Here is an 18711-nt window from a genome sequence, read left to right as displayed (position 1 = left end):
AGGAGCAATAACTGTAATCTAAATCTCTTTGCCAGGAAAGAGCAAAACAATTATTGCTATTGTGATAACAGCTACTATGACCAGGTGTCACTAGTTGGGCATTGCTGTAGACAGTCCATACACAGTAGAATAGAAGTCTTTCCTCCAAAAGCTCACAGTTTTTGTTTGTGACAAACCAAACATATGTAAAAATATGTGGAGACTGTGAACCCAGAAAGTTTTAATTATTTCAGTTATAGTTTGCTCTTCCTGGCAGTCACTGGTAAATGTATTTCAGCAACGAGTAGTCTGAAAGAGGATGATACTTGCATTAGCTTTTTTTTTTGCCATGTATGAAATGTACAGGTATCTGAGTGTTGGAGGATTTTTGATGCTCCTCTGGTGAGTTCAGGTAAGGATGTGCAAAGATGAAGAGGCTTCTGAGAAAATGACTTCCTCTCGTTCAATGATTTATCTGTCACTTTTATGGAGGATCCTGGAGAAGGCGAAAGTCTCTTCTACTCTCAGGGTATTTGGGTGAAACGTCAGCAGGAGAGGAAGCCCCTTTCATTACAGGAACTACCATTTATGAAGCTTTTGCTGTTCCAAAAAATGTTCTTTCACGCAAATCTTTCTTGCTTTACTGCTGCCTGTCCCAGCTCTGCTAGTGGTATAGCGAAAGACTAATTGGAAACTGAATAGTTGTCTTTTAAATGTCTCTCAGATAGACAAGTGGAGAGCAGTCCATCACTGGCAGGTATGCTAGGAGTGCAAAAGGCACAGTGCTTGAATCCCAGATAATCCTTTGCAGTTACACTAGAATAACTCTCGGGAAATAAGAGTAATAAGTAAGAGAAGGAAGAGCCCAGACTAGAAAATCATCATTATTCAGCACAGGAGAAAAAAATTTATGATAATAAAATTGATTGAAAATAAATTATAGTTTCTGTGATAAGGAGGAGGTAGGCACTGCCGTAATAGAGAAAGCCAACTATTTGCAAAGAGAAATGTAAGAAACAGAACTGACAGAAAATTTGGTGGCTTTGGCCTTTATGTCAAGGATGCATATGTCAGCAGTATTGTATGTAAAAGTCTCTATTTCCAGCATGCAGGGAAGATTACCAAAGAGAAAAGAGTACAATGCCCTAGAGGGTGAAGCCTGGCAAGGAGAGAAGCCATACTTTATATATAGATCGAATAAAATATTGACAGTGCTTTTTAAGTCTTTTTAAAGAAACAATTATATTGTTTTTCCAGTACAGAATTGATTCATTTGTCCTCAGGCTTCTGAATCATTTACATCCGTAGAGAGATGCAAAATCTTAAATCTCTATGTATCTTATGTAATTGGAAAGGCTTTAAATTGCAAAGATATCTGAAGTTGATTGGCTAAAGAGAATCAGAGAAGTTAGGGACTGGAGAAACTCTTAGAATTCCTTTCAGTGCAGTACTTCTGAAATTAGTTTTATCATTACTTACATATGCTAGACGTCCACCTCACTTCTTTATTTTCAAACTTATTACTGCAACCAGTATGTTTTTAAAAAGTGAAGTTTTACAAGAAACATATATAATTTAAATATCCTTAAAAATATTATCTACTTTAATCAAAATTCTTGCAAAGATTCTGCCAGAGACACTTTCTCACAGCATTAGTCACTATTAGAAAAAAACCCTAACATCAATGCAAAAAAATTATTTCCTTTAACTGCATGTAAGAGATTGTCCCTCAAGCCACCTACTTTCAGTTTATTTCTGTTATCGTCTTTGATTTAGAGAGACAACACAGATCTTTACATCTTGACCTTTACTAATGATTAACTGATTCTTGATTCTTTTTCTTTCTTTCTTTTTTTTACCTTCTCCAATCTTTACTTAGAGCAAAATAAACATTCTTTCGATCAATGTTTTAAGTAGGCAGAACTCAGTAGCACAGGTGCATAAGGAAGAATGAAACCTGTTGTAAAAAATTTCCTTTTATTGTCTTTCCCCAGTTTAAGTTCCCATATTAAACTCCATATTTAACAGTAATGTATTTATCTTTTTTCTTATTTATTAGAAAACAGCCAGTTGATAAAATCCAACTTCTTCTTGTCTCTTAAAACATTTTTGTTGCTTACTACCATAAGGACAATGATGCAGGATGTGATTTCTCATCTGTGTGTAAGATAACATGTATTTTATGGATTTCTTGCTATTCCACACAGCCCGTAAAATCTAGAATTACTGTAATCTGCTCCTACTTGTGCCTTGAATCTACACTGGCAACATGTGGATGCCAGAATTCAACATTTTACCTTTAAAAAGCTACATTTAAAGGTAGACTGCTGGCTTTAAAACAATATATCCTTCTATATCCTTCATAAAAAGAATAAAAAATATTCTTATGTATAGAATTTACTAGGGAATAAAACTGATGACACTTACATATCATGTTGGCTTTTCATTATTTAGACTGTATAGTTTTACATTTCTTCTAGTTTGAACTGTAAAATTATAACAAAATACCAGTTTTACTTTTATTCAGATTTTGTTACTTTTATCTTCTGATCTAGTAGAATATATTTCAGTGCTGCAAAATATGACCTACAAAACCGCCCTGATGGGATGCACCTGAGAGTGCTGAGGGAGCTGGCAGAAGTCATTGCTGGGTTGCTCTCCATCATCTTTGAAAGGTCCTGGAGAACAGGTGAGGTGCCTGAGGACTGGAGGAAAGCCAACGTCACTCCAGTCTTCAAAAAAGGCAAGAAGGAGGAGCTTGGGAACTACAGGCTAGTCAGCCTCACCTCCATCCCTGGAAAGATGATGGAACAGCTCCTTCTGCGCATCATCTCAAGGCATGTGGAGGAAAAGAAAGCTATCAGAAGTACTCAACATGGATTCACCAAGGGGAAGTCACGTCTGACTAATCTGATAGCCTTCTATAATGGCTTGGCTGGATGGACAGATGAGGGGAAGGCGATAGATGTGGTCTACCTTGACTTAAGCAAGGCGTTTGACACGGTCTCCCACAGCATCCTCATTGGGAAGCTTAGGAAGAGTGGGCTTGATGAACGGACAGTAAGGTGGATAGATAACTGGTTGAAAGACAGAGCTCAGAGGGTCGTGATTAGGGGCACAGAGTCCAGTTGGAGGTCAGTGATGAGTGGTGTTCCCCAGGGGTCAGTACTGGGTCCAGTCCTCTTCAATATATTCATCAATGACCTGGGTGAGGGGATAGAGTGCACCCCCAGCAAGTTTGCCGATGACACAAAGCTGGTGAGGAGTGGCTGACACACCAGAAGGCTGTGCTGCCATACAGAGAGACCTGGACAGGCTGGAGAACTGGGCAGAGAGGAACCTTATGAAATTCAATAAGGGCAAGTGTAGGGTGCTGCACCTGGGGAGGAATAACCCCATGCACCAGTACAGGTTGGGGGCTGGCCTGCTGGAGAGCAGCTCAGCTGGAAGAGACCTGGGAGTCCTGGTGGACAACGGGATGACCATGAACCAGCAATGTGCCCTTGTGGCCAAGAAGGCCAATGGCATCCTGGGGTGCATCAAGAAGGGTGTGGCCAGCAGGTCGAGGGAGGTCATCCTCCCACTCTACTCTGCCTTGGTGAGGCCGCACCTGGAATACTGTGTCCAGTTCTGCGCTCCCCGGTTCAAGAGGGACAGGGAACTGCTGGAGAGGGTACAGCAGAGAGCTACCAAGATGATTAGGGGACTCGAACACCTCTCTTATGAAGAAAGGCTGAGGGATTTGGGTCTCTTCAGTCTGGAAAAAAGGCAGCTGAGGAGGGACCTTATCAACACTTACAAATACTTAAAGGGTGGGTGTCAGGAGGATGGGGCCAGGCTCTTTTCAGTGGTGCCCGGGGACAGGACAAGAGGTAATGGGCACAAACTTGAGCATAGGAACTTCCACCTAAACATGAGAAGGAACTTCTTTCCTTTGAGTCTGGCAGAGCACTGGAACAGGCTGCCCAGGCAGGTGGTGGAGTCTCCAACTCTGGAGACATTCAAAACCCACCTGGATGCGTTCCTGTGCAACCTGCTCTACGTGACCCTGCTCTGGCAGGGGCTTGGACTAGATGGTCTCCAGAGGTCCCTTCCAACCCTATGATTCTATGATTCTATGATTATTGTGTTTGGTTGGGTTTTTTTCTAATTAACTTGAAAATAAAGCCAAAAGTTTAATTCAAATACAATATCATGTTATATTTTAATAAACAAAGTAAATTTATGTGCACATTATTTACCCGTATGATATATAATGCATTTGGGGGTAGGTAAATTACAAATGTTTACGGTATGGAAATACACCCTTCAAATCTGACATATAAGTTATCATTGTGTATGCAAAAGTCATAAAAAATACATATAAATAGCCTCCTCTATTGAATGCATTTTTAAGATAGAAAGACTTAATGGTATGACTCTGCTTTAAGAAGAGCTAAGAAAAAAAAAGGAACTTCCTAGAAATCTCATTCATGTATGATAAATTGCTGTACTGCTAGCAGATAACAGAAATGAATATGAAAAAGATTTTGAGGTTTCAAAGTAGAATATAACATCTGATGTACTTTTGATGTACACAGCAGCGTGTGTGCACTTAAAATTCAGTGCTTTCCAACAGAAGTAAAAATGGCCCAGTCATTTCAACTATTTATCTTTACTGATTGTGAAGGAGCTGTATCTTGTTACATTCTGAATAGACAAAATAGATATTAAGAAAAATAATTCAGTAAGGATTCAGTATTATTCTTTAACTCATAAATGTGTTATCACAGTTTAAGGCATTGCATAACATCTTCTGTGCCACCGTAAGTGATAATGTGTACTGTTACCCATTTGAAAAGCATAAAAAATCCTGCTGTCTTAAACTTCATCAATGCTTTAGCTTGTATTTACAACGTACTAAATACATATTTCAGGAAATGCTGCTTGGGGTCAGTTACTGAGGCTCAGTTGATCTACAACAACTCAGTCACTTTTGAGACCCTGATTAAGTGACTTGGAAATAACCAGCAATTATACATATGCCACAGTTTCCATCTTCAGCCATGTCTAACTAATGAAGTCCTACTTTTCATCCGTGATTTGCTTGTAAACTGCTACTGGCAGTCCAACGCTTTTCTCTGTGTGTGTGGGTTGAGGAGTTGTAGAAGTAACACCTAACACACCAGGCACTTGTACTGAAGTAGAATCAGCTCCACTCCCAAATCTCTTTGGTTTATTCCTTACCTACATCTACCTGGGATCAAGATTACCAAGGAATCTTACAGTCGCTAACCACCACTGTCAGCAGTCTGATAATTAAGGCTTTTCTTATGGCGCATTAGATTGGTCTGCTGTCTCTCTCAGCTTTGTCTTTCTACTCTCTTCTCCATCTGCCTGAAACCTCTACTGTCCTGAGGATTTGGACAACTCCTTGAAAAGCTCAAACATGCTGAATACAGACCTAGAAACCTGCTTTAAATTCTCTTCTTTCCAAGAAGTTATGCTCATTTCAACCCTAAAGCATGGGCTGCCATCTGGAGGGTAATCCAGCCCCCAGATTAATATGGCCTTTTTATAAACCATGCTCCAGTGGACCCTCCTCCACTGTGGCAGTTGAGAGCTGCCTCCAGGCACAGCCTCAGCAGTGAAATATCCGCCCAGTGGGGTGACGGCCCACACAGATCCCCTCATCCATTAGGCTAATTCTGAACGAAGCATACTGAATTTAGGACATAAAACCTCATGAATTACATTTCATGCCTTGGGATATTATGACAGCTCAGAGGAGTTGGTCCACACCCACACTTGTTAACAGATTGCCACAAAGCAAAAAAGGAGATAGGGGCAGGGATACTGCAGAATACTAAGTGATAGATCGGTCAGTGGCACCATCTTGCCATAATAAGGCTAACAGTTCTAAATGACAAGCAAAGTTCAAAGGAGGAGATGTTCAAGCTCTGAGAGATACTGACTTCTCTTGGTACAGTCTTCTCTTTTGATCTACTTCAGGCTGGAACTCTACTTCTAATTACACAAAAAGCTTAAGCAAAATGGAGTTGAGAAAAAGCATGTGTGCAAACACTCGCTGAAGGCAGTGAGGGTGGGGGTTTGATAGTTTGGCACGTACGATGCAGACCACAGCAGCTCACTATTCTTACAGAACACTCTGGTTTCCAGTATAAAGAAAAAAAGGGAAGAATTTCAAAAGCAAAGTGACTTGCTTTTAAAATGATTAATTTGGAACCCTTTTCACTGATGATTGCCTATAACATAAAGTCAGACAAAGTAAAAATAAGATAACCCACAATCCTCAGATTAGTCATACGATAACTTTTCAGTGTATTGTACAGATAAAATAGAGCCAATAACCTTATTTGTGCATGTTGTATTAAAGTCAGTATATTTTTTTCCCATAACAAAGGAATATTTTAAAGACAGGAACAATCTTGAGATTATTTTTTTCATGCCACTAAGAGGAGCAACTAAAAAAAAGTCTGAAAAATAAATCTTCTGACATGACAATATTAAAAGACTGAAAGTTTACCAGTGAAAATATCATCTGCTAAAATTAAAATTGTCTTTGAAGTTTGATGAGCTATATATGACTAAAATCAACTCTTAAAAAGTATTTGCTATGTTGTTCCCAGTATCACTAATTTATCATGTATATTTCTGCTGAAAAACAAAAACCATCAACTAGTATGCTTTTTACTTATATACAAAGTACAAAGTACAAAGAAGATGAAGCAAGAACAACTGATAAACAAAATTAACTGAATATCTAATTAAAGAGTTTATATGACTAATATACTTTTTTCTTTTATCACAGTAAAATGTGCTCGTTGCTCTCAAGTTTCTGTAACTGGATACCAGATAGCCAATTAAGCAACACTGTGATTCATGTATAGCTTTAAATTACATCAAAATAATAATGGAATTATCCGTTGTGTTTGGTCATGGTAAATCATTAACATATCTCTGTTTATGGAGTTACATTTCAATGAATTTATCAGTCAAAAATACAAACATGCTAAAAGACCTGGGCTATAAATTTCTACGATATACCTTACCTATGACATTTCCAGTTACAAAATTCATGGTGTTCAAACCTCTATTTAAAATATTTTTGAAAGCCTAGCATTCACCTGCAATGTATAGGTATCATGAAGGAAGATATTCACAAACTGCAACTTCAGGTATGTCATCCCAGATGTTTAAACAGAGTCTAAAATCCTATGCAGTGAATGGAGTGAGTTCTCAGTGTGCCAGAGTCCAGACAAAAGCCACCTTGATGGGAAGACAGGTAGCTGCAGAGCAGTTCCACTCTGATGTGACACGATTTATGCCACACAGGTGCCTCTTGATTTATACCAACCATGTGGGGAACCTATTGTGACCAACTATTGAGTGATGTTTCATAATCAGTTTGGGCCAAAATACCTTTACATTATCTTCTCCCCACTTTTCTTCTGGCTGTGCACTCCCTCTCTCACCATGTCTTGTCACTAAGGTTTGTTGCACCCCTGTCACCATCAGCATAGCGAGCCACGTAGCAAAAATTGTTTTGTTTTGTTTTGTTTTTTTCCTTTGGGATTACTTTTCAGCCTTCTCATAATCCCTGTGAGGATGAGTGCTGAAGCTGGCTGAAAGAAGAGGAGAGTGACAGGGGGCAGGACTCAGGGCAGCACAGATTTACACCCCATTAAAGCAATGGTGAAACATCACACCATTACTGGCTAACCTAGCTGCCAGGTAAAGTTGTGTGCCCTCGAGAGGTTCCACTGACCAATTCAAGAACCTTTCGAGCCAGAAGTCTCAGGCTGGACAAAGTGAACAGTCTTCATAACATATAAATAGCAGGAACACAAAGGTATTGACAGCAATGGAAGTTAGGCATCTAAATATTTTTTTTGTGCATCTGACCCTAAATGGTTTTTTATGTTTTTGATAACTTCATCTTTCATGGTGACTGTGTCAGAAGCATTTTAAACAGGAAAAAAAAAAGAACAAAAAAAACAACAACAAAAAAAAACACCAAAAGAAGGAGTTTTCACGTCCAGAGATTCCAGGAAACAGTACCAAAATGCGCCTCTTTCCCAGACTTCTCTCTTCTGTAAAAATAGAAGTTTGTATAGTCCCTTTTCTGTTGAACTGTTGGTGTGTTGGGTCAGGCTGCCCTGGAAGCCAAACACCATTTTCTGATTACCCTGTTCTCCAAACCTCAAGGAGAGACTGATATAAGGAACTCCCAGAATAAAATAACTCTGAAAAAGGATGCAGTATCCATACAACTAAAACAGCAGTCAGGGTACCAATGCTTATAGAAAAGTCTTTCAAATATACTGAGTTATTCTTTGTATGTGCCAATCCAGTATATAATACAACAGCATTTTAATCCTTATTTTAATTTTTGACTTAAACTAGGTTGAACTGTAATTGTTGGCAATGCATTTGCATATATGTCTACTATAGTAACTAAATTATTCTGGACACTCTAGGCCAACTAAAGATTTTTCATTCCTCAACAGTAATTCCAAATAGTTTCAGTTTTGGACTTTGCCCTTTTTGTTTGTTTATTTGTTTGTTTTTACAACTAAGAATAAACTCACTGATTTGTGTACTCCCATGATGGGAGGTATTCATGTTTATAATAAGTCTCTTGTTTCCAGTGATATTTTACTTTCTTGTGTGGAAAAAAGAAAAAGTAACTAAGTAGTCCATTGTCAGAATTATACCTTAGGCAAAAGTATAAGAAATTAGAAGAGGACAGATTGTGGAAAATACTGTTGTGTAATCTTTTTCTTATAGCTGTCCAGTGCATTCTGAGAAGGATCTAGGGCACAAGTTATGATTGGATGTAAGTGTTAACACATTGCTGTTAATTTTTTGTCAAATATGAAATTTGGGCGAATGAACATATGTATCCTGTTATTCTCAAGCCTAACCCAAAGCAAAGGAGTTCACTGACCTATAGTTCTTAGTCATGCATTCGTCATTAGCAAAGTGTTACATGAAGGTTTACAATACATACCATAAATAAACTATTGCTGAAATTCTTTTTTTTTTAATCAATTATGCTATGTAGCATGAGTCTTTTTTTCATTATTTACAAGTTCTTCAGATATTAAATATAATATAAAATTAAATAGCTAGTGAATTGGCCACTATACGGCCACAGATTGAGTATGTCTGGGGGTACTATATCCTGTGTATTCATCCATAATATGCTACGTAAACAGACAAGAATAACACCTAGATATGAACAATATGAACTTTAAGTGTTACACATCTGTTAGTAAATATAAAAAGGATCCTGTTTAATTGATTGTTTCAGAATATTCATACTACTATGATGTTCTAAACTGTAAGAATTTATCACAAGTATTTAAGTCCCTCAGTGTTCCTTCAAATAACTTTCCATTTTGTATTGACATGGCATACTCTCAAATCCCCAATAATTATTACCGTTAAGAATGCATGCAGATATAGATGGATTTTTCAGAATGAAACCTGTGTACAGCACTAAACCTTAATACAATCTACAAAGCTATGGTACATCTAAGACAAAAACAATGTTCAGAGCAGCTTCTTGTAAAACCACTCCTAATTTGGAATGCATGAGCACATGCTTACTTCACCAATAATGCTGGAAAGCACTTACTCTAGAACTGGAAAGCAGACTAATTCTTGGGGAAAAAAATCTGTACTAGCATTTGTTGTTACACCACTAGCCCAAAGACACCTTTACTGAGATCAGCTTTATATGCGAAGACCATTGCGGCTCACAAGAGATCTGTATCTCTAAAGCAGAATATTCTGAAGGACTTCATTAGTTTAAAATTGTTATCAATCATTAACTTAAAATAGATATCAATGATAAGTACTTAGGACACAGTATTAAATTTTGATTTTGATATTCACTAATTAACATTTTAATGTTTTTCCACAGTACCATTAAGCGTTGTTTGTTTTGTCTGCAAGGAAACACTTGGGTGTCTTTCAACATTAGATATGATGAAGCGCCTACATATAATTTAGAAACACAAAGTGTAGCTTGAAGCCAAAACTCTGGCAAAAATGATCGCAGAATAATGTGACTCCTGATGTTTCAAATTTATGCAATTACAGTCTTTTTAGGACTATAGTTTCACACGGTGTAAATCATATACAGTATGCACCTACTTCTAAACTGCATTTCTTGGTATATACTACTTTGTATTTATTATGATTTTGGTTTCAAGAAGTTGTATCCTGCTGTCTCCCACAGAGAGTTATTGTAAAAGTTTTGCTGTACCTGACTATGTTTTATTCTGCTAGTAAGAGACATACGATTTTTGACTGTTTAAGAAAGTCTTTTCCAATCATCCAAACTTTTGGATGATTATCCAACTGATATGGAAAATCTTTTGAGGTTGCACAGTTTTCTCTCACATTATAAAAATAACTGGATGTTTACCACTTTAATGGGAAATGTGAAAAATTGCACAAACAGTCTGAAATAGAAAATTCTCATATATCTAATCTGTACGTAAAGAATGAAACATACATAGTTGCAGAGAAACTGAACAGACACTTTTTATTGCATTAAATCTTATTTAGATGCTTAACACAGAAAGTACCTCAGATAAGTATGGTGTATAGTCCCCTGTAGAGCTGACAATTCTCAATGGATTATAATCTAACATGAATAAAGAAGTTTTATTATTCCATCATTAATTCAGATAAAAGTTTTCTAAAAAAAGCATTAATAAAGTGAGATAGAATTTGTACAAATGCACTGTCAAGTTTTATCTATATGGGAATATATATATGTTACATATATATGGAGAGATTACGTATAGATGTATATGTATTTATTCTCAGATGTACATAGAGATGGAGAAAGAGAGAAAAATAAACATTTTAAATACACAGATATGCTATTTCTAATTATCTTAACTACGATCTTTTAGGGTTTGATTAAATTAGGAAAAAGAGTGGAAGGAAAAACTGTTGACAAGTTGTCACTGAGCTGTAACTGCAAACTTTTCATTTAGTGCATTTTAATGTCTCTGACTCGCTTATTCTCTGTTTTTTTGTAAACTATGTTTGGCCATTCATGGACAGCCTCACCTACAGAATAGTTGGATTAACGTAATCTGAAGGTTGAAAGTCTAAAGAAGGGTCTGTAGGGTTCCTAGGAAACATATTTCTTTTTTTTTAATAATAATCAGATCTTAGTGATTACATTCTCCCTTATTATTTTCTTCCACACTAGATTTTTTTCTTTTCTTTCCCCCTGAGCCAAAAACTTTGGAAGTCCTTGGTCCATTTTTACTTTGGGAACATACTTCTATGCTGTGCTTCTCCAATTGGAAAGCTCAGCTGAAAATGCCAAGAAAAAATTTGAAAATTATATTCTGTCTTTCCAGTAGATTGTGTAAAACGGTAGGGACCTGGAAGAAGTGCTCACGACGCCATTTTCCATCAGCAGTCCTGGCTAACCAGGGAGGTCCCAGCTGACTGGAAGATAGCAGATGTGACCCCCAACCACAAGAAGGGCCAGAAGGAGGATCCAGCGAACTTACAGGCCCCATCAGTCTGACCTCGGTGCTGAGGAAGGTTATGGAGCAGATCATCTTTAGTGCCATCACGTGGCACACACAGGACAAACAGCCCATCAGGCCCAGTCAGCATGGGTTTATGAAGCGCAGGTCCTGCTTGACTAACCTGATCTTCTTCTATGACAAGGTGACCCACTTTCTGGATGAGGGAAAGGAAAACCCCAATAAAACAAAAAAATATTTGATATGTTTGAAGTAAATTTTGAATTTACAGTTTTGATTATTCCCACGTGAAACTGTTGTCCATATTATGTTAATCTAATCATAGAATATATCAAAGAACTAAAGCATCCAACTGAATCACATGATTGAAAACAAGATCAATTTGGTTTAAAGAATGTGTGTAATCAAATAGATAAACTTAAAAATCCCTATATCATAATGAAAAAAATTCTATTCCTGTTACAGAGTGAATACAGTGTTTAGATGAAATATGTAGAGACAAAAATTAATAATTTTAGATATTATTTAATTTTAATTCTTATCGTGAATTGAGGCAGAGATTGCTAGTTCTTTCATATCACTTTAGTTAATTTACTTATACAGCTACTGATTAAGCTAGGTAAGAAGGGCTTTTATCATTAACAAGGCCAATTTGTAAGGAAGATTTTTTTGACAACATAGTGCTATAAATGAAGTAGCATTCTATTCTCCCTGATGATTTACCTCTGGAACGTCTTTGTATTCTTACTTTTGAAATAATACATTAAAAGCTATTTTAGTGATATTTTTTTCTTGAATATGTGTGGGGAAGGGGAAGAAAGAAGGAAGCTCCAATTCACTAAGTAACAGTCAATTTAATTTTATTGAAATAATGCACTAAAATCACATAGAAAAAAGCATCCACTACATATTTGGTCACAAGAATAATTTTCTCACGTTGGATGAAATTCAGGAAAATTCATTTCATTCAGATGACAGAATAAGTGCTTAGGTGCCTGTCCAAACTTATCTTTTATGTCCATTCATATAGTGTTGGAAATCCTTTACTTTTTAGTTTTCTCTAACATCAAGCCTAGCTAAAAATAATTCAACAATTGCTTTATTTTTCTAGGTGAATTTTGGCATTTCACATTACAGCCTTGTGCACAACCAGGAAACACATTGAAAAACGGGGAGGACAAAGGCTGATAAACTTGTTAGGTGTTTAAAATAATTATTGAGTTTGCTTGATTGTCTTTCTGTTGTGTTTTTTTTTTTTTTTTTTTAATTCAGATCCATTACTGTCTGTTGTGGAGACACACCTGTCTTCTTTAGGAACATGAAGATGGACCAACTGGGTACTAAAATCAAATTTTCTTGAGTCAGACTAAAAGTGTTCTTCCTGTTTCCTTGAGGAGGACAGATATTTCACAGTGCTGATGGGAAAAACAATGTTGCCTGAAAAACAGGTGAACCTGAAAAGACTCAGAATTTACCAATATAGAAAAACAGAACATAATTTTTATATAAATATACATATCATGGATATGATATATTTATATCATAAATATGTAACATCTACACTAGTCTACAATTAAAAATAAACTTATCTGAAGTTTTAGGATTTTTCATATGTAAGAAAAAATATTAGTTGATTCCTTTCTGAACAGGTCTGAACTGAAATTTTTGTATTTTTATTATTATTATGAGGGGGTTTTATATTAGAAGGGACCTGTTCATTTGAGTTTTTTAGAGTGTTGAGGGTAAGAGGAAGAATATTGTGGAATGCAGTTCCTTTGGTCATTATGTGGTTCTTTACCTGTGCCTTGCTTCCCCTTGCCTCTTGTTCCTTGCCTGCTTTTCTCCCCTCCCCAGCATACGCTGCTGCCAGCCCACAGAGCGTCTCAGAGCTGAGTGGGAAACACTCCTCATCTCTTTATAGCTCCAAGCTTCTTGTAGCCTGCATACTTCTGAATACGGTATTTGACATAATATTTTATCTGGGGTCATTATTTCCAGGGAAGCAGTTTATATTGAGGTCACCACAGCTACGTAAGAACCCTTTTAACAGGAGAATAGCTTAAAAAGAAAACAGTACTTTAACCCTTACAACGGGATTAAGTTATTGATTAAAAAACTGGAAATGAAGTTACACACAAAAAACATTAAATGCAGAACAGGATAAGTGGGGAACAAATCTTTCGTTCCTCATCTAGGGTTCTTCTGCTTTGTGTCTTGGCTGTGTCATGCTGTCTTTTAAGAAAAGCCTTTGAGAAATGAATTTCTCCTTCAGTTTCTACCCTGTGCTTCCACCTTCTGCTTTTCTGGTTACTATTCAATGTGATAAAAAGATATTTCAGATGAGCTCTCAAGATTTCTGTGACTCTCTAAGGTTGCTTGTTGCAGTGCAGCCATTCTTAACACTCTCCCAAACATCAGGTGAACAGCAGGACGCCTTTCCCAGGACTGACTGCAGATAGCAGCAGTCTGATGGGAGCCTGTAGGTTCATGAGACTGAGGAGTGCAGATTCTATGGCTTTAGTTTCTTTCCTTTTGTCTTAGCAAGTCAAACTGCATTTGCTTGTGCCATAGCACTCTTATCAGTCACCGCTTAGAGAAAAACATTCCTTCCTCTGATGCTGTTCTATGGAAGCCATGCAACACAATAATGCAACAAGTACTTGGTCCCATGACATTAGTTTTAATTGCTGGTGTATAGAAGAGACTAATGTACCTCAACAATAAATATCAGATATCTCTGTCGCTCAGCAGTGCTGGAGCCAAATGAATGAGATATGCCTGGAACCTTCCCACCTTGCCTTAGACACCGCATGGAAGTACCCTGTTTAAGAACTGAACTCCAGTAGCTCCTTCAGCAGCAAACACACCGGAATTACTGAGGATTTCCTCAAAAGTGTGCCCAGCACCATTCCCCAGAGGCCTGCCAGCAGGGGAAAATTTTGAGGTGAACCACCACTATTGACATTTCAGCACACCATGTACACCTGCGGAAGCACATCCCTGTAAATCATGTATCCACCCCCAAGGGCATGCCCTGACACTTGCAACCTGCTTCATTTCCAACTCAAGGTGGAGGACTGTGAGGTGAGAAGCAGAGAAATGTGGGGGTGAACGGGGATTGCCCCAGCTCCCCACCGCACTGACTGGTGACCTGCTAATGAAAACCCAAACTACCTCAAGCTTGGTTCCTTGCCCTCCCTTTTCTGTGCCACCCATTCCACTTTTCCCCTTTCCACCAACACGTTTATTATCCAAATAAAGACAAACACATCATCCCAAATGCATTATGGAGGACCAGCATGTTTTTTGGCAGTGTCTAGACCAGTCTGCAACATGTGGTCACCCCTAGCCTCTATTGAGTAGGAGGCTGCTGGCTTAGGTTACTGTCTAAGGTTTGGCTAAGTGAATCTTGATATCTTTCCAACATTAAAATATTTTGCATTTTTTGCAGGGTATGAACTGGCCCCTGGAAATGAACACTAGTTTTCTTCAGTGAAAATGAAACGTAGACCTTTCAAATGTTATCCAGCAGAACCAAGACATTAAGTCTAAGAGCGGAACAACATGATTTTCTTGTCAGGGAACTATCACTTTTTTGCACTTGCTTCAGTTCTCACAGGCTTTTTTACAGGCTTTTAATCAACAAATTAATATATTCTTGTAGCTTCTTGATATAAAGCTAAATATTATAGCTTCACATTCATTTACGGTCAGACCTTACCATCTGTATCTGAAAGTCATGTTTGCAAATTAACTCTTTCATATTCTTCAATAGCTATTTAGTTTTCTGAAATGTGTCTGTTACAAACCATGCACTTCTCAAATTATTTAATCTGTTTCTTAGAACTATGAGAAATCAAATATATGCTTGATTCTAAAAATCATAAATAAAAAGCCTCTAGTTAGCCATTAATACTTGCACTCTTATTGAAATATTCTCATGCATACAGTATATTTAGCAAGACAACATCAAACCCTAAAAAGGTTCTGCCTTTTGTTTTCTTCATCAAAAATATCTCAGTAAGCAACAGTAGTTCAGAATAAAATGTGTAGAGTCACTTCGCTTTCTGTTCCCCAGGCTTGTGTGCAAATGAAAAGGTAAAATCATCTAGGATTGTCATACAGGAAAAGTTTTCTGAGTTGGTATTTCAGAAAAAATACTTCAGAAGAACGTCAGAAATTAGCTCCAGAAGGAAATATGTTACATCTCTCCTTTTATATAATTGTTTCTGAAAACATGTATAACAGGATCTCAGAATATTGCTTCAACAGAATGAATCATTTTAAGTAATATTTTATGAACATAAAAAAAAAATAATGATGTATTATTCTCTGGCCACTATTGGCCATAGGCTGGCAAGCAGCATAAAATGTTCTGCCAATGACTGTCAGAATTAATTTGCAAGCCTTCTGCTTTTTCTGGTGTTGTGCTGCACAACGTACTGAGTTTTGCTTGCTTTATTTCTTTTTTTTTTTTTTTCCTATGAGATTTAGACAACCACCAGATTTTCTTCCATTTGTTTCTGTAGCTAACATGCTAGAAGATCTATCAACAGGTTACTGTTCTGACACCAAAGCCTAATTCCAGTGCAACCTACCGAGGATTGTTTGTTTCTTACAAGTTGCCCTCTGTGTCAATCCACAAAGGAGATGGATTGTTATACCCTGCAAACTCATGCACTTAGCTTTGGAGCCTTAATTACCTGTACAGCAGCAGGAGACCAAAGTGACAAAACATAACCACCATCAACTAGGCTAGAAAAAGTGAAACAAAATGTTCTTCGTGCGTCAGTTTCTCTCCACTCATCTTTGCATATATATTTGTACATTCAGAATAATCAGATGCTATTATGTTAACTTCTGAATGTTTGCTGGATGGTTTTAGACCAGCATAACGTTTATAATTACAGAACATCTTTGCAATTCCGTAAGTAATCGCCAAAGTAAAATTTAAACCACAAAATCCCACAGTAAATATATATATATATAAAAATGTACAGAAAAGGGGAAGTTTACAAAGAAAGTTCAGGTACACTTATAACTATAGGTTTTCAGCAAAGGTAAAAACCAGTATCAGTAATATTAAAAAGCTTAGTATTCAGTGTTAATTACTACCATTTTTTTGTGAACAACAATCATCTAGATATTATATGATACCTGTCTGCATGGAAATAAAGTATGTTTAATGCCTTTTCAATTAAATTATTAATGCCAACATACCATCACATTACCATCATACATTAACGTATCAAATACCTTCATACAATTTGAATAGAAATGATGTGTTTGCTACTTACCTAACTGGGTCTCCTGAATTGTTAGCTTAGTCTCCAAGGGGTGTAAAAGCTTTGGTGGTTTATCTGTTAGTGGTGCTAGAAAAGAAAGAAATTCACATATATAGTTTTCTGATTATTATTGGGTAGAATAAGACTTGATTTTATACCTAATGTTTCAGGAATGCTTCAGTTTTTCTTTTTTTTCAATAATGTTCATGCCTTCAGTAGCTGTAAATGTTTTTGCTTAGAGAGTAAATATAGCACCAAAATTTAGTGTCTTTCACATGCTAAGGTATTGAAGGCATTTTTGTTAAAAAAAGTAATCTCTTTAAACCTTCACAAAAACCATGCATTGACATGTTACAATTTTGTCTTTTCATAAATATTATCCAGCATTTCCTAGTTTGTTATTTAATTACTTTTTTATCAAATATAGTAATTAATTGAGAAATAATATAAACTAAATTGCTGTCAAAAAAACTGAATCTTTGATAAAATTTTTATTTAAAAAGATATTAGTCACTGAAACTTTTGAAAGTGGAGTACTACAAAAAAGCTCAGTTTTCAAAATCCAAAGGATGGATATAGTGAAATAATGTCAAGATTCCTAACAAGATGACTTCCTTCCTCCCTTTTGATCTACCCTGAAATGATATTAGTAGACTTAAGCAAATTGGAAAATAGGAGTTTTGTAGTGGTCAAAAATCTTCTGAAGATTTGATTGAAGCATGTTCAAACCATACAGCTAAATAGTGCAACTATTCTACTAGATTCATCATCTGTATACTTAATTCATAGAAGTGACATTGATTATTACTACTTTTGTTGTTGTCAGCAAGCATACTCTTTACTGATCTCTGACAGATGAGTGTATACTATATGAAAAAAGGACATTCATTTATTTTTTCTTTAAAATTGATAGTAAATGTTCATGGGAAAGCTCCAACTTTTGTAGTCACCTGGAACATTTTGATATTTTGCTTTTCAACATTAATTTGTACTTCAATCTTTAACACAGATTATGGGCTGTCAGAGATTTAAAGTACATTTGACATTTTGATATAACTCTATAATATTTGTTCCCTCCAACTTGTCAAAATCACTGTTTCCTTTCTTACTCACACACACACATCCACGTGTGTATGGGTTTAATCTACTAAACACTCTCGTCTCCTGTCAATTGAATTGCAGAAGAGGTTTAGTTCTCTTTACTACGTTTCCTATGCTCTTTGATTGAATTATCAGTGCCCTTCAAAATCTACAGTATTAATTTCAACTCTGCAGCAATTACAGAATGGATCCATTATCAACTCATATGTTTCTGCTATACAGAGGTTCTCCTTTTTCTCACCAGAGCATAAACCCACCCAATTGGTGTCTGGGATGTTGATCCATCAGATCTAGGACTGAATCAACATATCTCTTCAAGCATGGGAAAAGGACTGGATTTGATCCACAGACCCTCTTTCAGTTCATTTTTCCAACAACAGCTTCTACTCTCTACAGGAAATCATTCTGCACTACACACTTTGGAGAGAGGCACAGCTGTGAAAGACTTTTCGGCAACATCTCTGGGCTGTTACTTCTCTTTACAACAATTTGAATGCTTTTTAGCTTTCTTTGTCTCTTTTTTTTAATGTTTCTTTTTCTTGGAGGCTAAAGTGGGTGGAAGGGAAAAGGATTCAAAATATACTTTTTCTTAAACTGCAAAATTAGTCATTCCCATTTCTTAACTTCTCTGTAAAGGCTCATAATTTATCAGCACATTGCCATATTTTAAACACCATCCACTATGAATTTAAATTTAGTTTTGCAGTTCTGTCATTCTCAACTCAATTACCATTCATCAGATAATGTCTTCTGAGTCACTGTTGTTCTAAATCTGTTTTGAAACTCTTCGAGCAAACAAAGTTCTCTCATTGTAAGTA

At 36.6% G+C, this 18711-nt stretch overlaps 1 protein-coding gene across 1 annotated transcript in view; it reads right to left on the bottom strand.

Annotated features, from left to right (window-relative positions):
* The window catches only part of IL1RAPL1 (interleukin 1 receptor accessory protein like 1), a 758191-nt gene that overhangs the window by 151458 nt on the left and 588022 nt on the right, over nucleotides 1-18711 (bottom strand). Inside the window, exon 6 of the mRNA XM_063343473.1 lies at nucleotides 16805-16879. Within this exon, the coding sequence (XP_063199543.1) occupies nucleotides 16805-16879 (75 nt within the window). The remainder of the gene's footprint in view (nucleotides 1-16804; nucleotides 16880-18711) is intronic.

This window comes from Chroicocephalus ridibundus, chromosome 1, assembly GCF_963924245.1.
Source record: "Chroicocephalus ridibundus chromosome 1, bChrRid1.1, whole genome shotgun sequence".
NCBI classification, from domain to species: Eukaryota; Metazoa; Chordata; class Aves; order Charadriiformes; family Laridae; genus Chroicocephalus; species Chroicocephalus ridibundus.
Note: the sequence above shows the minus strand (reverse complement) of the source record. Positions and strands in the feature narration are given on the sequence as shown.